Source organism: Macaca fascicularis, chromosome 7 (genome assembly GCF_037993035.2).
Source record: "Macaca fascicularis isolate 582-1 chromosome 7, T2T-MFA8v1.1".
In the NCBI taxonomy this organism is placed as follows: Eukaryota; Metazoa; Chordata; class Mammalia; order Primates; family Cercopithecidae; genus Macaca; species Macaca fascicularis.
This window is the reverse complement of record NC_088381.1, coordinates 107,163,122-107,183,723: the sequence shown is the minus strand read 5'-3', so window position 1 is coordinate 107,183,723 and position 20,602 is coordinate 107,163,122. Positions and strand designations below refer to the sequence as shown.

The window sequence follows — 20,602 nt, the reverse complement described above, 5'->3', positions numbered from 1 at the left end:
AGCTTTATAAATATCTGATAAATTAAGCTTGTTGTTATGATTATAAACTATATTAAAAATATAGTATTGACTGCTTTTCAAATTTATGACCATAAATTTCAAACTGATGCTCAACAATGCCCTATAATCATACTACACTTTAATAATGATCGAATTCTTCCACTCTCCTAAATAGCTACTCCATACCTTTTTCTCTTCAAATCTCACAAGCCTCTCCTCTACCACCTGCTTCAGCTGATGATCTTGCCACATCAAGAAAACTGAAACAACTGGACACCTCCACTCACCCTCCACCCAATCGCTACATCTGTGCTCACTTGCTCTGCCTTCCTTCTTTTTAGAATGGATAAAGTGACCCAGCTACCACAATTTCTGCAATTACACTCTGGATAGTATCTTTTGTACTTAATATTCCAGGGTTTCACTTTTATAACCAGACCCTCTCCCAAACATCATTAATTTCTCCTTCTAGCCTGAATTATTCCCATCAGCAAATAAATATTATATTATTCATCTTTCTTTTTTTTTTTTTTTTTTTTTTTTGAGACGGAGTCTCGCTCTGTAGCCCAGGCTAGAGTGCAGTGGCCAGATCTCAGCTCACTGCAAGCTCCGCCTCCCGGGTTCACGCCATTCTCCGGCCTCAGCCTCCCGAGTAGCTGGGACTACAGGCGCCCGCCACCTCGCCAAGCTAGTTTTTTGTATTTCTTAGTAGAGACGGGGTTTCACCGTGTTAGCCAGGATGGTCTCGATCTCCTGACCTCGTGATCCGCCCGTCTCCGCCTCCCAAAGTGCTGGGATTACAGGCTTGAGCCACCGCGCCTGGCCTTTTTTTTTTTTTTTGAGAAAGAGTCTCACTCTGTTGCCCAGGCTGGAGTGCAATGGTGTGGTCTCGGCTCACTGCAACCTCTGCCTCCCAGGTTCAAGCAATTCTCCTGCCTCAGCCTTCCAAGCAGCTGGGACTACAGACGCATGCCACCACACCCGGCTAATCTCTGTATTTTTAGTAGAGACGGAGTTTCACCATGTTGGCCAGGCTGGTCTTGAACTTCTGACCTCAGGTGATCCACCCGCCTCAGCCTCCCAAAGTGCTGGGATTACAAGCGTAAGCCACCATGTCCAGCCAATATTATCCATCTTTAAAAACCAAAACCCTCTCCCTCCAGCTACCATCTCTTTTTCATTCAAAGCAAAATTTTCCAAAAAGTTGTCCACATTTGTCCCTAGACCTTAATCTCTCCTCAACCTAGTCTCTTCAGGAAGACTGACAAATTAAACACAGATTTTTAATGTTTATAAAAACATATACAGTAGCAATTTATCAACCAAATAACCATGAGAATGTATAAAGGATCATTATATAAGACATAAGTGATTAAGATATATATATTCCCAAAAAAGTGGTAGCCTAAAATTTGGGAACAATTTTAAGTAAATATCATCCTCTGAGAGCATAAAAGCATATATACCAAGACTTTAGAACACCTTATTAAGTTTGTGAAGACCACAAGTTTTCATCAGGAAGATCAAAATGAGCCTTAATTAAGACAAACTATAATTCTACCAAATGAGTCTTGTCTGAAAAAACTATTCAGAATGTAGGACAATGGTCAGCATAAATGTCTATGAATCAGAGCCAGTGAAGTAAAAATCTATGCCTGTGCATTCAAAGCTATCCAAGGTATTTTGATCTGCTTCGCACACTTGTTTGCCAAGGAAAAAGTCAAAACTGTTCTCATCAATTTAGCTGTACACCATATGTCTCTTATTTGCTCAGCTCTTTAAGAAAAATATTTTTAAACATGCCAGGCTACAGACCACACTTAACTCATGATTACACCACCAAGGTATAGTTGCTTAGTCTCTTTGCTATGCTTACATAAAATATATTATCCAAATCAGTAAAAGATAAGCACCGACAAAAATAAGGAGAAACCACATACACACTCCTTGTTCTTTTAAACAATTAAAACTAGGAATAATAAAGCTCAAAAAGGTATGGAGGAGGGCATGGTGGCTCATGCCTGTAATCCCAGCACTTTGGGAGGCCAAGGTGGGAGGACTGCTTGAGCCAAGGATTTTGAAACTGTCTGGGCAACATAGCGAGGCCCTGTCTCTACAGAAAATTTAAAAATTAGGCATTAGTGGTGCATGCCTATATTCCCAGCTACTTGGGAGGCTAAAGCAGGAGGGTCACTTGAGTCCAGCAGGTTGAGGCTATAGTAAGCTGTGTTCATGCCACTGCACTGCAGCCTGGATGAGAGTGAGATTCTGTCTCAAAACAAAACAAAATAATAAAGAAAAGAAAATAAATTTTAACTGACAATTAAAATTCAATAATATGTAAAATTCTGTTTCTCAAGTTGTACTAGACACATTTTAAGAATTCACTAGCCACACGTGCCTAGTGGCTACTGTACCGGACAGTATAGATATAAAATATTTCTATTATTGCAGAAAGTTCTATTGGACAGAGCTGTTGTAGAAAAAGATCTGTTTCAGTATTACATTCATTTCATTATATTAACTCATCATTGAAATACATAACTATACATTTTTAATAATTTATTCTTTTTTTGTCCCAACATCTTGAATAAGATGTTCAGTAGAAATTCTTGTAAAAATGAAACAAACTGTAGCACATAGATTCTAAAAATATATTTAGAACTAAAAATACAGAGTTAACATTTTAACTCCTTCTCCTTGGGAAAGCTAACCCACTGTATCTTTCTATCTAAATATATGCCAACAATTTTCAAACTATATATCCCAACCTGAGCTACAGTTAGAAGTAGTCATTAATCAGCACCATAAGACAGGGAAATAAATAAATAAATGCATGTATGTATGTATGTCGTCATCTACAGCGGGGGTCCCTAACCCCTGGGCTGTGGGCCGGTGCCTTTCCGTGGGCTGCTGGCTGTTTGCGCAGCAGGAGGTGAGTAGGGCAAACAAGCATTACTACCTGAGCTCCACCTGCTCAGCTGAGGCATTCTATTCTCATAGGAGCACAAACCCTACTGTGAACTACGCATGTGAGGGATCTAGCCTGTGCATTCCTTATGAGAATCTAACTAACTCCTGATGATCTGAAGTGAACACTTTCATCTCAAAACCATCCCCCTCCCCGCAACCTCCATGGAAAAATTGGATTCCATGAAACCAGTCCCTGGTGCCAAAAAGGTTAGGGACGGCTGATGCACAGGAGAGTGACGTTATCTACTTAATAAATTATGATACCTCACTTTCATTTTCAAAAGTGAAAACAAAACAAGCCAACACGTAACAACTTGAAAGTTTTTATGAGAATCACCTTTGTTACAGTTAACCCTGGCAAAAGAATTATGTGAACAATCTAAACTACTTTCTTACCAGGTCTCTTTGATCTATAATATTCTCATTCTACATATGAAAACACTTTTGCGTTTTTTCTTATCGACTGAAGTGCTGAGCAAGGTAAGTCACATTGATAAATGTTTGTTGCAGGTTAGTATTTATAAGGAATTTATAATGAACTGGTTATTCCCAGGATCTATTTGTGTTAAAATTTTAATTCTGATTACTATGTGAATATTACCAACTTACTTATATTATTCAAGAACACTTTCTCTGCTAAAATTATGAATAAGACTTCTAATTAAACTTATGAAAAACCAAACTGAAAACTATCCCTTTATCTGAGTGCTAGTTATATCACTGTGCTCAAATTGTGGAAAAAAATCACATTATATGCTTAATACTTGCACTTTCCTGTATGTGTATGATATACAATAAGAGATTTTTACTTTTTTAGAGATTCACAGAAAGATGCAAAAATACTACAGAGAGGTCCTGCACACCCTTTACACGATGTTTACATCTTTCATAATTATAGTGTATTATAACAGCCAGAAAATTGACACTGGTACAACTCATGTGTACAGTTCTGACATTTTACTGCCTGTGTAGATTTATGTAATCACTACCACTCTCAAGATACAGAATTATTGTACCACCAAAAACACCTCCCTCGTGCCACCCCTTTATAGTCATACGTACTCCCCTCCCCACTACTATCTCAAACTCTTGCATCCACCAATCTGTTTTCCATTTCTATACTGTCATTTCAAGAATGTTATATATGGCCAGGCACAGTGGCTTACGCCTGTAATCCCAGCACTTTGGGAGGCCACCGTGGGTGGATCACTTGAGGTCAGAAGTTCGAGACCAGTCTGGCTAACATGGCGAAAATTGTCTCTACTAAAAATAAAAAAATTAGCCTAGCCGGGCGTGGTGGCATGTGCCTGAAGTCCCAGCTACTCGGGAGGCTGAGGCAGGAGAACAGTTTGAACCCGGGAGGCAGAGGTTGCAGTGAGCCAAGATCACACTATAGCACTCCAGCCTGGGCGACACAGTGAGACTCCATCTCAAAAAAAAAGAATGTTATATACATGCAATAATACAGTATGTAAACTTTTGAGACTGGTTTTCTTCACTCAACCATTGAGATACATCCAAATTGTTGCACATTTCAATAGTTCAAGTTCATTATTTATAGTTTGATTCCATTGTGATCAAAGAACATACTCTATATTATTTCACTTCTTTTAAATGTGTTGAGGTTTGTGTTATGGCCCAGGATACAATCTATCTTGTAAAATGTTCCACTGCTACTTGAAAAGCATGTGTATTCTGCAGCTGTTGGGTAACTTGTTCTACTATAAGTGTCAATTAGGTCTTATTGGTTGAGGACACTGTTCAGTTCTTCTACATACTTGCTGAATTTTCTCTTCGGTTGTTCCATTACTTGCTGAGAAAGGGATGTTGAAATCTCCAATTATAACTGGATTTGTCTTTGTTCCTTTCAGTGCTATCACTTTTTGTTTCCCATACTTTGTAGCTGCTGATGGCATATAGACATTTAACATTTGCTATATCTTCTTGACCTCATTTTCTTTCGATTAATGTTTGCATGGTGTATCTTTTCTATCCTTTTACTTTCCACCTACTTATACTATTATATTCGAATGAGTTTCTTATAGACTGTATATAGTTATGTCACTATATAACATATAAGGTCCAAATAAATGAAACACGTTTTAAAAATCACACTAAAAGCCAGGCACAAAGGGTCGTGCCTGTAATCCCCCGCTATTCAGGAGGCTGAGGAGGGAGGACTGCTTGAGGACAAGAGTTTGAGACCAGCCTGGGTAACACAGAGGAACCTTGTCTCCAAAAACAATTTAAAATAAAATAAACATTACCCAGGCATTGTGGCATGTGCCTACAGTCCCAGTTACTTGGGAGGCTGAGAGTGGAGGATTGCTTGAGTCCAGGAGTTCAAGGCTACAGTGAGCTATAATCACGCCACAGCACTACAGCTGGGTGACAAAGTGAGATCCTGTCTCTAAAAAATTTTTTAATAAATTTTTTAAATCACACTAAAATATAAAGGAGTGAAAACCAGAAAGCAAATTTCTTGATCTCCAGTCCAAATGCCTTTTCACCTAAGCCAGTCTTGTTCTAAACATGCAAACTAACTAAAAGCACATATAAGAATGTTAGATGAACAGATACATTGTAGACTGTTCAACACTGTATAAAATTTTGTACACATATTATGCTTCAGCAGAATTAGCTCCATCCTAATAAGGTAGCCAAATTTGTGTACTAACCTTTAATAACCATTTATATACCACAGAGTTTTAAAAGAAAACTTAAACGTTTTAAAATCCTTATTAGTTTATAAGATTGAGTCTGCTACTGAAAATAATGAGAATAAAATGTTGATTACTTGAAGAAACTAGGTGTATACTTGCTAATAAAACCTTTAAGTAATAAGAATGTTTGGATCAAAACCACAGTGAGATTCCACCTCACACTAGTGAGAATGGCTACTATTAAAAAGTCAAAATAACAGATGTTGGCACGGTTGTAGAGAAAAGGGAATGCTTATACACTGTTGGTGGGAATGTAAATCATTAGTTAGGCCACTGTGGAAATCAGTTTGAAGATTTCTCAAAGAACTTAAAACAGGACTACCATTTGACCCAGCAATCCCATTACTGGGTAATATCCAAAAGAAACTAAGTCGTTCTACAAAAAAGCACAAGCACCCATATGTTTATCATAACACTATTAACAATAGCAAAGACATGAAATTAACCCAGATACCCACCAACGGCAGACTGGATAAAGAAAATGCAGTACATATACACCATAGAATACTACGCAGCCATAAGAAAGAATAAAATCATGTCCTTTGCAACAACATGGATGCAACTGGAGGCCATTATCCTAAGTGAATTAATGCAGAAACATAAAACTAACCCATTCTTACTTATAAGTGGTAGCTAAACACTGGGTACACATGGATATAAAAGAGACACTGGGGACTACCAGAGCAGAGCGAGGAGAGAGAGGGAGGCAAGGGCTCAAAAACTGTGGGTACTGTGCTCACTTTCTGGGTGATGAATTCAGACATGCCCCAAACCTCAATATCACACAATATACCCATGTAACAAACCTGCACATGTACCTTGTGAATCTCAAATAAAAGTTAACATTATTAAAATATTTTTTAAAAGAATGTCTGGAATAGAGCACATGAGAAAAAAGGTAAGTTAGAGCAGTTTTTTCTGACTACATAAGCTAAGTAAGGTTTTCTCCTTTTTCAAAGTATTTAATGGTGCAAAGATAAATTATACCTTGTCATTATGGAACTATTTAAAATAATTTCTGCTAAGTCATCTTAGCATGCTAAGATGCTAAGATTGACTTCCACGCTAAGTCAATGGAAATCTAAAACACTTCTTCCAAGTAGTAACATGTTAAGAAAATATATACATTTTATAAATTATGCCTAACAGACTAAATGACAGATAATCTCAAATGCAGAATCCATATTCTTCAGAAACTTAGTTATTTTAGTTGTCATATTATTTTTTAACATAAGTATTTTAAACTAAAATATTTTAAAATTGAAGAAAAATCTTAAAGACAATTATTAGTGAGAAGGACTCTTCATGAGTCCCAATAAGTCAACCGTACATAAAAGAAAGGCAGATTACTTTAGAACATCACCATCTCTGTTTTACAGAAGTCACTATTCTGTTTGTTTTTTTGTGGGAACAGAATCTCACTATTTTGGCCAGCTTGCTCTAGAACTCCTGGCCTCAAGCAATCCTCCTGCCTCATCCTCCCAAAGTGCTAGGATTACAGGCATGAGCCACTGCACCCAGCTAGGGGACCATTATTTTGAGAGAGAGAAAACCATGACAGGTAAAATTTACTGCTCAAAGTTACACAAAAAAGTAACAGCAATTATAAGATTTAAAAAGCCTAGGCCGGGCATGGTGGCTCACACCTGTAATCCCAGCACTTTGGGAGGCCGAGTCAGGTGGATCACCTGAGATCAGGAGTTCGAGACAAGCCTGGCCAACATGGTGAAACCCTGTCTCTACTAAAAACACAAAACTTAGCCAAGCATGGTGGTGCATGCCCTGTAATCCCGGCTACTCGTGAGGCTTGAGGCAGGAGAATCGCCTGAACCCGGGAGGCGGAGGTTGCAGTGAGCCGAGATAGCACCACTGCACCTCAGCCTGGGCAACAAAGGCGAAACTCCATCTCAAAAAAAAAAAAAAAAGGCCTAAGTCCCCTCATTCATTATCATTTTGTTAACTGAAACACAACATAAAAGAAAAGAACCCTGAAATCTGTTCAGTGACTTTTTTTTTTGAAACAGAGTCTCTCTCTCTGTCGTCAGGCCAGGTTCAAGCAATTCTCCTGCCTCAAGCCTCACGAGTAGCTGGGATTACAGGCGCCTGCCACCATCCCAGCTAATTTTTGTATTTTTCATAGAAACAGGGTTTTGCCATGTTAGCCAGGCTGGTCTCAAACTCCTGGCCTCAGGTGATGCACCTGCCTCAGCCTCCCAAAGTGCTGGGATTACAGGCGTGAGCCACCACACCCGTCCTGTTCAGTGACTATTTAAATAGCATGTACCAATGTACCAAGAGCAAACATAGAAAATTTTTGTAACTTTAGGTAGGAATGAAGCTAACTGAGAAATACATTTATCAGCATTACTCTAATTCATGCTAGAGCCTCAGGAGTCATTTAGCCGTTCTCACTCATCATAAATTTTGGAACAATACAGAAAATTCCTTTACTGTGTCTGTAGAATTACTCGTCTATGACATTGAGATTACAGTTGACACAGGTTGGCCCTCTGTCAAACCAAAGGGATCAGGTTCATTATTTGGAGATACTCTGTAGAATGGACACATATCTCTTTGATGAAGGTATCAATTAAGAAGCTAAAAAATTAATGAAAAGTCGGAGACCAGGTTCCATTTCTAGTATGGTAAACTCAGACTGACTCTCCTACACATAACTATAAATTCCAGACGATATGCAAAAAAATAACTGCCTGAAGCCCTTGGGCATGAACAAAAGCAGGAAGACTTAGAAAAGAAGAGGGAGCTTGGAAGAAGAAAGGAATAACAACTAGGTATGGGGTGAGTTTTCCATTTTTATGTTTTAGCCTGATGGAAGACCACAGTGAGTTGCAGCACACAGCAGTCAAAACTCGATAAAACTTTCTTGCCTGAAGAACAAGTGCACAGAGCCCAAGCCCGAGGCAATAGGATTGGGATATCCTAGAAAGGAGAAAGCTGGAAAGGTACAGCCCAATATTCTGGGTACAATCTCTGCCCTAGTCTATGGCTGATTCCTGAGCAACACATATGTATGGCAAATTTAAGCAGTTTTCAGCTAAAGCAAAAAGAACTGAACTAATACTTGAGTTGTTCCCCACCACAGAAGGGAAAAGGCTGCAGTCTGAGCCCATCCAAGTTAATGGTCTTCTACAGTAAGACCAATAACACTCTTAGAGGAATAGAATAGAATCTAGAATTGCCACAGTGTCTAGTATCCAATACAAACTCATCAAGAAAGAGAATGTGACCCATTCTTAAGGGAAAATATTATCACTAGAGGCCAACCTCAAGATGACCCTGATGTTAGAATTACCATACAATGACTTTAAAGCAGTTATTATAAAACTAATATACTCAGTGGTTTAAAAAAAATGCTTATAATGAATAATAAGATTAAAAACTCAGCAGAGAAATCAAGTTATAAAAAAGGAATCAAATGGTAATTTTAGACCTGAAAAATACATCTAAAGTAAAACTTTTACTAGACAGGCTTAATAGCAGAATGGAAATGACAAAGGAAAGAGTCAGTAAACCTGAAGATAGATCAAAAGAAATTGTTGATTCCCAGGCAAGATGACCAAATAGGAACAGCTCCGGTCTGCAGTTCCCAGTGAGACCAACGCAGAAGGCAGGTGATGTCTGCATTTCCAACTGAGGTACCTGGTTCATCTCACTGGGACTGGTTAGACAGTGGGTGCAGCCCACGGAAGGCAAGCAGAAGCAGGGTTGGCATTGCTTCACCCGGGAAGTGCGAGGGTTCAGGGAATTTCCTCCCCTAGCCAAGGGAAGCGCGAGGGACTGTGCTGTGATTGATCATGCAAAAACTCCATCCGAAGGTCACCAACAGCAAAGACAAATGGTAAATAAATCCATGAAGATGAGGAAAAACCAGGCAAAAAGGCTAAAAATTCCAAAAACCAGGATGCCTCTTGTCCTCCAAAGGATCACAACTCCTCGCCAGCAAGGGAACAAAACTGGACAGACAAAGAGTCTGACAAACTGACAGAAGTATGCTTCAGAAGGTGAGTAATAAACTCCTCCAAGCTAAAGGAGCATATTCTAACCCAATGCAAGGAAGCTAAGAACATTGATAAAAGGTTAGAGGAATTGCTAACGAGAATAACCAATTTAGAGAAGAACATAAATGACCTGATGCAGCTGAAAAACACACCACAAGAACTTCATGAAGCATACACAAGTATCAATATAGTCAAATTGATCAATCAGAGGAAAGGATATCAGAGATATCGAACACCAACTTACTAAAATAAAGCATGAAGACAAGATTAGAAAAAAAGAATAAAATGGAATGAACAAAGCCTCCAAGAAATATGGGACTATGTGAAAAGACCAAACCTAGGTTTGATTGGTGTACCTGAAAGTGATAGGGAGAATGGAACCAAGTTGGAAAACACTCTTCAGGATATTATCCAGGAGGACTTCCCCAACCTAGCAAGATAGGCCAACATTCAAATTCAGGAAATACAGAGAACACCTCAAAGACACTCTTTGAGAAGAACAACCCCAGGATACATAATTGTCAGATTCACCAACATTGAAATGAAGGAAAAAACGTTAAGGGCAGCCAGAGAGAAAGGTCGGGTTACCCACAAAGGGAAGTCCATCAGACTAACAGCAGATCTCTCGGCACAAACCCTATAAGCCAGAAGAGAGTGGGCACCAATATTCAACATTCTTAAAGAAAAGAATTTTCAACCCAGAATTTCATATCCAGCCAAACTAAGCTTCATAAGTGAAGGAGAAATAAAATCCTTTACAGACAAGCAAATGCTGAGAGATTTTGGCACCACCAGGCCTGCCTTACAAGGGCTCCTGAAGGAAGCACTAAATATGGAAAGGAAAAACCGGTACCAGCCACTGCAAAAACACACCAAAATGTAAAGACCATTGACATGATGAAGAAACTGCATCAACTAATGGGTAAAATAACCAGCTAGCATCATAATAACAGGATCAAATTCACACATAACAATATTAATCTTTAATTAATTAAAAGACACAGACTGGCAAATTGGATAAAGAGTCAAGACCCATGGGTGTACTGTATTCAGGAGACCCATCTCGTGCACAGACACGCATATGCTCAAAACAAAGGGATGGAGAAAGATTTACCAAGCAAATGGAAAGCAAAAAAAAAAGCAGGGGTTGCAATCCTAGTCTCTGATAAAACAGACTTCAAACCAACAAAGATCAAAAAGGACAAAGAAGGGCATTACATAATGGTAAAGGGATAAATGCCACACGAAGAGCTAACTATACTAAATATATATATACCCAATACAGGAGCACCCAGATTCATAAAGCAAGTTCTTAAGAGACCTACAGAGAGATTTAGACTCCCACACAATAATAGTGAGAGACTGACACCCCACTGTTAATGTTAGATCAACGAGACATAAAATTAACAACAATATTCAGGGCTTGAATTCAGCTCTGGACCAAGCAGACCTAATAGACATCTACAGAACTCTCCACCTCAAATCAACAGAATATACATCTTTCTCAGTGCCACATAGCACTTATTCTAAAATTGACCACATAATTGGAAGTAAAACACTCCTCAGCAAATGCAAAAGGACAGAAATCGTAACAAACAGTCTCTCAGACCACAGTGCAATCAAATTGGAACTGAGGATTAAGAAACTCACTCAAAAGGCCAGGCGCGGTGGCTCAAGCCTGTAATTCCAGCACTTTGGGAGGCTGAGACAGGCGGATCACGAGGTCAGGAGATCGAGACCATCCTGGCTAACACAGTGAAACCCCGCCTCTACTAAAAAATACAAAAAACTAGCTGGGCGAGGTGGCGGGCGCCTGTAGTCCCAGCTACTCGGAAGGCTGAGGCCGGAGAATGGCGAAAACCTGGGAGGTGGAGCTTGCAGTGAGCTGAGATCTGGCCACTGCACTCCAGCCCGGGCAACAGAGCAAGACTCCGTCTCAAAAAAAAAAAAAAAAAGAAACGCACTCAAAACCACACAACTACATGGAAACTGAGCAACCTGCTCCTGAATGACTACTAGGTAAATAATAAAATTAAGACAGAAATAAATAAGTTATTTGAAACCAATGAGAACAAAGTCACAACATACCAGAATCTCTGGGACACAGCTAAAGCAGTGTTTAGAGGGAAATTTATAACACTAAAATGCCTACAGGAGAAAGCGGGAAAGATCTAAAATCAACACCCTAACATCACAATTAAAAGAACTACAGGGCCGGGCGCGGTGGCTCAAGCCTGTAATCCCAGCACTTTGGGAGGCCGAGACGGGTGGATCACAAGGTCAGGAGATCGAGACCATCCTGGCTAACATGGTGAAACCCCATCTCTACTAAAAAATACAAAAAACTAGCCGGGCGAGGTGACGGGCGCCTGTAGTCCCAGCTACTCGGGAGGCTGAGGCAGGAGAATGGTGTGAACCCGGGAGGCGGAGCTTGCAGTGAGCTGAGATCCGGCCACTGCACTCCAGCCTGGGCGACAGAGCAAGACTCCGTCTCAAAAAAAAAAAAAAAGAACTACAGAAGTAAGAGCAAAGAAATTTAAAAGCTAGCAGAAGACAAGAAATAACTAAGATGAGGGCAGAACTGAAGGAGATAAAGACACAAAAAACCCTTCAAAATATCCATGAGTCCAGGAGCTGGTGTTCCGAAAAGATTAACAAAATAGACCACTAGCCAGACTAATAAAGAAGAAAAGAGAGAAGAATCAAATAAACACAATAAAAAATCATAAAGGGGAGATCACCACTGATCCCACAGAAATACAAACTACCATCAGAGAATACTATAAACAACTCTATGTGAACAAACTAGAAAACCTAGAAGAAATGGATAAATTTCTGGACACATACACCCTCCCAAGACTAAACCAGGAAGAAGTCGAATTTCTGAATAGATCGATAACAAGTTCTGAAATTGAGGTAGTAATTAATAGCCCACCAACCAAAAAAAGACCAAGACCAGACGAATTCACAGTCGAATTCTACCAGAAGTACAAAGAGGAGCTGGTACCATTCCTTCTGAAACTATTCCAAACAAGAGAAAAAGAGGGACTCCTCCCTAACTCATTTTATGAGGTCAGCATCATCCTGATACCAAAACCTGGCAGAGACAAAAAAAGAAAATTTCAGGCCAATACCTCTGATGAACATTGATGTAAAAATCCTCAATAAAATACTGGCAAACCAAATCAAACAGCACATTAAAAAGCTTATCCACCACCATAAAGTCAGCTTCATCCCTAGGATGCAAGGCTGGTTCAACATATGCAAATCAATAAACGTAATCCATCACATAAACAGAACCAATGACAAAAACCACAAGATTATCTCAATAGACGCAGAAAAGGCCTTTGATAAAATCCAACACCCCTTCATGCTAAAAAAAAAACTCAATAAACTAGGTAGTGATGGAACGTATATCAAAATAGTAAGAGCTATTTATGACAAACTCATAGGCAGTATCATACCGAATGGGCAAAAGCTGGAAGCATTCCCTTTGAAAACCAGCACAAGACAAGGATGCCCCCTCTCACCACTCCTATTCAACATCGTATTGGAAGTTCTGGCCAGGGCAATTAGGCAAGAGAAATAAATAAAGGATATTCAAATAGGAAGAGAAGAAGTCAAGTTGTCTCTGTTTGCAGATGACATGATTGTGTATTTAGAAACTCAGCCCAAACACTCCTTAAGCTAATAAACAACTTCAGCAAAGTCTCAGGATACAAAATTAATATGCAAAAATCACAGGCATTCCTATACACCAATAACAGAGAACCAAATCATGACCAAACTCCCATTCGATACACTACTACAAAGAGAATAAAATACCTAGGAATACAACTTACAAGGGATGTGAAGGACCTCTTCAAGGAGAACTACAAACCACTGCTCAAGGAAATAAGAGAAGACACAAACAAAAGAAGAAGAAACATTCCATGCTCATGGATAGGAAGAATAAATATCGTGAAAATGGCCATATTACCCTAATTAATTTACAGATTCAACGCTATTCCCATCAAGCTACAACTGACTTTCTTCACTGAATTAGAAAAAACTACCTTAAATTTCATATGGAACCAAAAATAGCTCATACAGCCAAGACAATCCAAAGCAAAAAGAACTAAGCTGGAGGCATCATGCTACCTGACTTCAATCTATATTACAAGGCTACAGTAATCAAAACAGCATGGTACTGGTATCAAACCAGATACATAGACCAATGGAACAGAACAGAGGCCTCAGAAATAACACCACACATCTACAAGCATCTGATCTTTGACAAACCTGACAAAAACAACCAATGGGGAAAGGATTCCCTATTTAATAAATTATGTTGGGAAAAGTGGCTAGCCAGATGCAAAGAACTGAAACTGGACCCTTTCCCTACACCTTATACAAAAATCAGCTCAAGATGGATTAAGGATTTAAACGTAAGAACTAAAACCATAAAAACCCTACAAGAAAACCTAGGTAATACCATTCAGGACATAGGCATAGGTAAAGACTTCATGACTAAAACAACAAAAGCAAATGCAACAAAAGCCAAAATTGACAAATGAGATATAATTAAAGAGCTTCTGCACTGCAAAAGAAACTATCAGAGTAAACAGGCAATCTAAAGAATCGGAGAAAATTTCTGCAATCTATCCATCTGACAAAGGGCTAATATCCACAATCTACAAGCAACTTAAAAAAATTTACAAGAAAAAAAGCAAACAACCCCATCAAAAAGTAGGGGAAGGATGTGGGCGAAGGATATGCCAACAGACACTTTCAAAAGAAGACATTTATGCAGCCACCAAAATATGAAAAAAAGCTCATCATCACTGGTCATTACAGAAATGCAAATCAAAACCACAATGAGATACCACCTCATGCCAGTTAGAATGGCAATCATTAAAAAGTCAGGAAACAACAGATGCTGGAGAGGATGTGGAGAAATACGAACGCTTTACACTATTGGTGGGAGCGTAAGTTAGTTCAACCATTGTGGAAGACAGTGTAGTGATTCCTCAAGGATCTAGAACTAGAAATACCATTTGACCCAGCAATCCCATTACTGGGTATATACCCACAGGATTATAAATCATTCTACTATAAAGACACATGCACACATATGTTTACTGCAGCACTGCTCACCATAGTAAAGACTTGCAACCAACCCAAATGCCCATCAATGTTAACCTGGATAAAGACAATGTGGCACATACACACCATGGAATACTATGCAGCCATAAAAAAGAATGATTTCATGTCCTTTGCAGGGACATGGATGAAGCTGGAAACCATCATTCCCAGCAAACTAACACAGGAACAGAAAACCAAACACCACATGTTCTCACTCACAAGTGGGAGTTGAATAATGAGAACATATGGGCACAGGGAGAGGAACATCACACACCGGGGCCTGGGGGTGCGGGGCCAGGGGAGGGATAGCATTAGGAGAAATACCTAATGTAGATGATGCAGCTATTAGAACAGCAGTTATTATCTTATTTCAAGATATTCTGCTGTCACTCTTCTGGTAAATATATTTATTTTGGTAAGATAAAATGGTCAGTGAAAAAAGACAATTACAAAAGACAGTGAATGGTACAACCGCATAGAGTGATTAAAAGAATTTGAATAGCTATGTGTATAAATGTATACCCAAAAAAATCTCTGAAAGATATATACCTACAACTAAATTCTGGGAAGGACACACTAAGATGACAAAAGGGATTTTTCACTTCTTTATACATTTCTGTGTTGTTTGGATTTTCTAAAGTAAACATGCATTATTACCTCTACAAGCAACAAAAACAATAAAAACATTCCATTGAGGGAGAAAACAGCTTTCTATAATATGGACAATTACCTCCAATCATTCTGTTTGGATTACTTATCATTGTTGTTTTCAAAAATGTATGATGATTTTTCTTAAGAGAAAACAAACATATACTCCTCTCTTCTTCCATTCCTGTATATTCCACATCCCAGTTGCCTTTCAAAGAGAAATAATAACTATTGTCTTTACATACCTGGTGGAGGAAACATCATCCTACGGTCCTGTTCCCATGGAGGTGACAGAGACCCAGTGTCAGAGGGAGCCCTATGAGGATCGGTTAGCCTATCACAGCTTGATTCTCCTCTTTCATTGGTAATCTGATGGTCCAGAGGATTCCCTGGGCCTCTTGAGCCTAATTAAAGAAAAAAACATACCAATCTGTTTCATCTTAAAAAGTCTTATGTGCTTGTTTTACACATAAAATCAGTGGTTAAATCATAAGTTATAAATATGAAGTCTGAAAAATAAGGGTATAGAAAGTAAATTGCTATGATTCCTATGCCAGATGTAACAGGATAATTATAAAGTAATTATAAGAAATGATTAAATAAAAAATATAAAATAAAATATAAAATATTTAAAATAAATATAAAAATAAATGATTAAATAAAAACATAAATGATTTTGTTGCTTAAACTAGTATGTCATAGTCCAAATGAGCATGATTCCTTTAAAACAGTCATCTTAGCAGTTCTATATCTATTTTAGTAAATTTGCTACTATTTAAAGTATTTTTCAGAAAAATTCTTTTGGAAATGTACTCAGATTAACTTAAGAGCCATATAAAAAACTGCATTTCAAAGTTAAAACATGACTCTCTACTTCTGTCCAAATTCACTGAATAGTGTTAGGAGTCAATGAGAAGATAAAAAAGATAAATACTTCTGCTCAAAAATGATTTTAAGTAGCCTGATTTAAAACATTATGTACAACAGACAAATTGGCACTAAATGGCTTTTAGTAATTTCTAAATATCAAATTCACATTCAAAAGGAGAATTCATAAGTTTTGAAGACAAGTCTAAAATAATAGTTTCAAAAACAACAGCACTGTTGAAATAATCACTTTAAATGAGCTAACATCCATTTTGGATAAGAAAATCTGGTATGTTTACATTTATAAAGGGTGGTAATTTTAAAGTTCCCTTCTTAATGACTACAGAAAAGATAGTACCTTAATTAAAAACCCACATTCAGGGCGGGGTGCAGTGGCTCACGCCTGTAATCCCAGCACTTTGGGAAGCCAAGGAGGTTGGATCACCTGAGATCAGAAATTCGAGACCAGCCTGGCCAACGTGGTGAAATCCTGTCTCTACTAAAAGTACAAAAATTAGCCGGGCATGGTGGCAGGTGCTGTAATCCCAGCTATGAGCGAGGCTGAGGCAGGAGAATGGCTTGAACTCAGGAGGAGGAAGTTGCAGTGAGCCAAGATCGTGCCACTGCACTCCAGCCTGGGTGACAGAGTGAGAACCCATCTCAAAAAAACAAAAAACAAAACCCATATTCAGTTAAAATGGAAAAGACAAATATAAAAAAATTTTGGCCTGGTGTGGTCGTTCATGCCTGTAATCCCAGCACTTTGGGAGATGGAGGCAGGCGGATCACAAGGTCAGGAGATTGAGATCATCCTAGCTAACATGGTGAAACCCCATCTCTACAAAAAATACAAAAAATTAGCCTGGCATGGTGGCAGGCGCCTGTAATCCCAGTTACTTGGGAGGCTGAGGCAGGAGAATGGCGTGAACCCGGGAGGCAGAGCTTGCAGTTAGCCAAGATCGCGCCACTGTACTCCAGTCTGAACGACAGAGCGAGACTCCGTCTCAAAAAAAAAAAAAAAAAAAATTTAACATTCAATAAAATATATTAATACCTCATTTATGTGTCATTGAGGGGGGAAAGGAGGGTCTTCTCAAAATTATATTGTACAGGAAACAAAAGCTTATTATTCTCAAGGAATAGCGTTTAAAAAAAAAATTTTTTTTTGAGATGGGGTCTCACTCTGTTGCCTAGACTGGAGTGCAGTGGTGCGATTCTCAGCTCACTGCAACCTCCACCTACTGGGCTCAAGCAATTCTCCCACCTCAGCCTTACAAGTAGCCGGGACAACAGGCATGCGCCACCACACTTTGCTAATTGTTGTATTTTTTGCGGATACAGGGTTTTGCCGTGTTGCCCAGGCTGGTCTCGAACTCCTAGGCTCAAACAATCCCATCACCTTGACCTCCCAAAGTACTAGGATTATAGGTGTAAGCCACTGCACCCAGCGGACAATTTTTTTTCAATAGAAGCCTAACTAAAATAGCCAGGCGCAATGGCTCATGCCTGTAATCCTAGCACACTGGGAGGCTGAAGTGGGTGGATCACCTGAGGTGAGGAGTTCGAAACCAGCCTGGCCAACATGGTGAAACCCCATCTCTACTGAAGATACAAAAATTAGCTGGGTGTAGTGGCACATGCTTGTAATCCCAGCTATTCACAAAGCTGAGGAACAAGAATCACTTGAACCTGAGAGAAAGGGGTTGCAGTGAACCGAGATCATGCCACTGTACTCCAGCCTGGGTAACACAGTGAGACTCTATCTCAAGAAAATAAAAAATAAAAAAAGAAGTCTAACAAAAATGCTTACTCTATTTCAGTACCTCCTTTAAGAGAACAAACCAAAATTAATTTTAACTTTTCTTGGTAACTAGTACAAATCAGCATAAGCATTCAAGTTTAATATATAGTAATCTTTAAAACAAATTTTCCATCTACTCCCTTTAGTAGAATCAGATCTACTGGCTTTTACATCAGGAGGTAAACTATCATTTTGCCTTATGAGTATACGTTCTATCAAATTCCCCAAATCTTTCCTTCTCGCTTCTTCATCCTAATAATTAGCTCATTAGAAGAAGAAGGCTGGGAAAGCAGAAAATGCGCAAGCTGTCAGTTAGGCTGAGTTCATCTGGAATGAAGCACAGAGATTTAAAGGAGACATTCAAAGGCTTTCCCTCCTGATTGCTTACTTCCAGAAGACCAAAGTTACAGACCAACTGATTACCCAGTGAAAATTACAAACCTAAAAATGCTAATGGTTAAAGTTTTCTATTCAAACCAAGTTACATACAATTTACTCTAAGAAAAAATTGTTTTACTCGTACTCAATATTATTCAAATATACCACTCATCCAAACTTCAAATTTAAAAGATAATAAAAGTAAGGAAAACAACAGGTACTCTCCATCCTCCTTTGGTGGATCATAGAAAGTTTTAGTTCAAATCAACTCTGTAAGACCCGATGACAACTTACCTAGAACTTCTGTAGCTTTTTAAACAAATAGTAAAACACCCTTGCAGATAATCTAAACACACTGTATGTTTAAATTAAATAGGAGAGGAAAGAGGAGAAATCAAATGTAAATTTTAATCATTCCAAATATTCAATTGACTACAAGCAATCCTTGACTTATGTAATTCAATTTCCAGTGATTCATATTTGCAGTTTAGCCAATTATACCCTTATTTCTAGGGCACTGTTTTTTCAGACTGCTAGCTCTTACTCATTTGTGATGTGTGAAGTTTAAAAAATAATGCTAATTAAGATTAAATTAATGAAATGGGATAAAACTGAATAGAAAGCATCAAAACTGTAATGGTAAGTACTATTTCATGTAGCTGGTTTCAATTACATTTCGATCATATTTATGTTGGTGTACAATATGACATGATATAAAATACATTTCTTAATGTAAGTCAAGGTAAAAAATGGAGAAGTGGGAGTGGACTTAGATAACTAAGTCCTAAGCTTGCAGCAGACATGTCAATCTCAAAATCAGTCCCTTTCCTGAAGTGCTCAATGCAAAGCCTCCCTAAGGCGCTAAGTATCAGTCTATAGGGCAGTCCCTTTCCCTAGGAGCTTCCAGTTCAAAATCAACACAAGCAAAGGCTCTGTAGGGGCCCCAGGCTGTGGCCCAATCTACCGGGGGGACTGGGAGGTGGACAGGAACAGTTCTAAGTGAAGCACAATGAGGGTGGAGAAAGAGGATACAAACAGGATACGGGCAAAGGGAGAATATCTCATGAACATAGAGTAGAAAGTTGATTTTCTCATATTCTTTGAAGGCAATTCCAAAGGAAGAGTTCCAAAAATATTTGGAATAACGGCAGCTTCAACTAACAAGTACACAGACTTCCTGAGATACTATTTAGATGAGCAATATCCATCTGAGTATACGAATTTTGATTTGTTGTATTTAATTTGGTGTTTTTGTTTAGATTCAATAATTTATGTTCTTATCTCAAATTCAATCTGGTAAAATCACTGATACAAAGGGTGGGAATGTTTCACTGGTGAAGAATGCCATTAACTCTTATAAAACACATACTTGGAACTGAAAATGTAAGACTTCTGATTCTGAAATAAATAGGGCTCTATATCTTTGAATTTCGACACAAATTAAGGGAAAACTTTAAAGCAACTTGACGAAGAAAGTATGGTGAGAGATCAAAAAAGGAAAACTCCAGGTACACAGGAGTTTTCAAAGGTAATAGGGCCTTTTGTAACACCAGGGTGATGCTGATGAGATAAATGTAGAATAGCTAATGATTAGGCCTGAGGTACCTACAGAAATTCTCAACAACATACAAGTGGGTGACAGCAGACAATTGTGGCTTGGTTTCCCAACGTTTTTTTTTTTTTCTTTTTTTGAGATGGAGTCTCACTCTGTTGCCAGGCTGGAGTGCAGTGGTACTATCTTGACTCACTACAACCTCCGCCTTCTCGGTTCAAGCAATTCTCCTGCTTCAGCCTCGTGAGTAGCTGGGACTATAGGCGCCCACCACCACACCCAGCTTATTTCTGTATTTTTAGTAGAGACAGGGTTTCACCACGTTGGCCAGGATGGTCTTGATCTCTTGACCTCATGATCTGTCCCCTTCGGCTCCCAAAATACTGGGATTACAGGCATGAGCCACCATGCCCGGCCCCCAGTGTATTAACAAATGATGTAGACCACAGTAAAGGTTCCCAACAAAATTCTAATGTTTCATCAAAACACAATTTTATGGTGATTCACACCTGTAATC

General features: G+C 38.8%; 1 protein-coding gene across 24 annotated transcripts in view; it reads right to left on the bottom strand.

Annotated features, from left to right (window-relative positions):
• The window catches only part of MIA2 (MIA SH3 domain ER export factor 2), a 117,753-nt gene that overhangs the window by 10,716 nt on the left and 86,435 nt on the right, over positions 1–20,602 (bottom strand). For all 24 annotated transcript variants that reach the window (XR_012415742.1, XR_012415743.1, XR_012415744.1 and 21 more), the window contains one exon: positions 15,733–15,891. Coding sequence is in view for 21 of the 24 variants with exons in the window: in XM_005561141.5 (XP_005561198.3) it covers positions 15,733–15,891 (159 nt within the window). In the remaining 3 variants the exon portion in view is untranslated. The remainder of the gene's footprint in view (positions 1–15,732; positions 15,892–20,602) is intronic.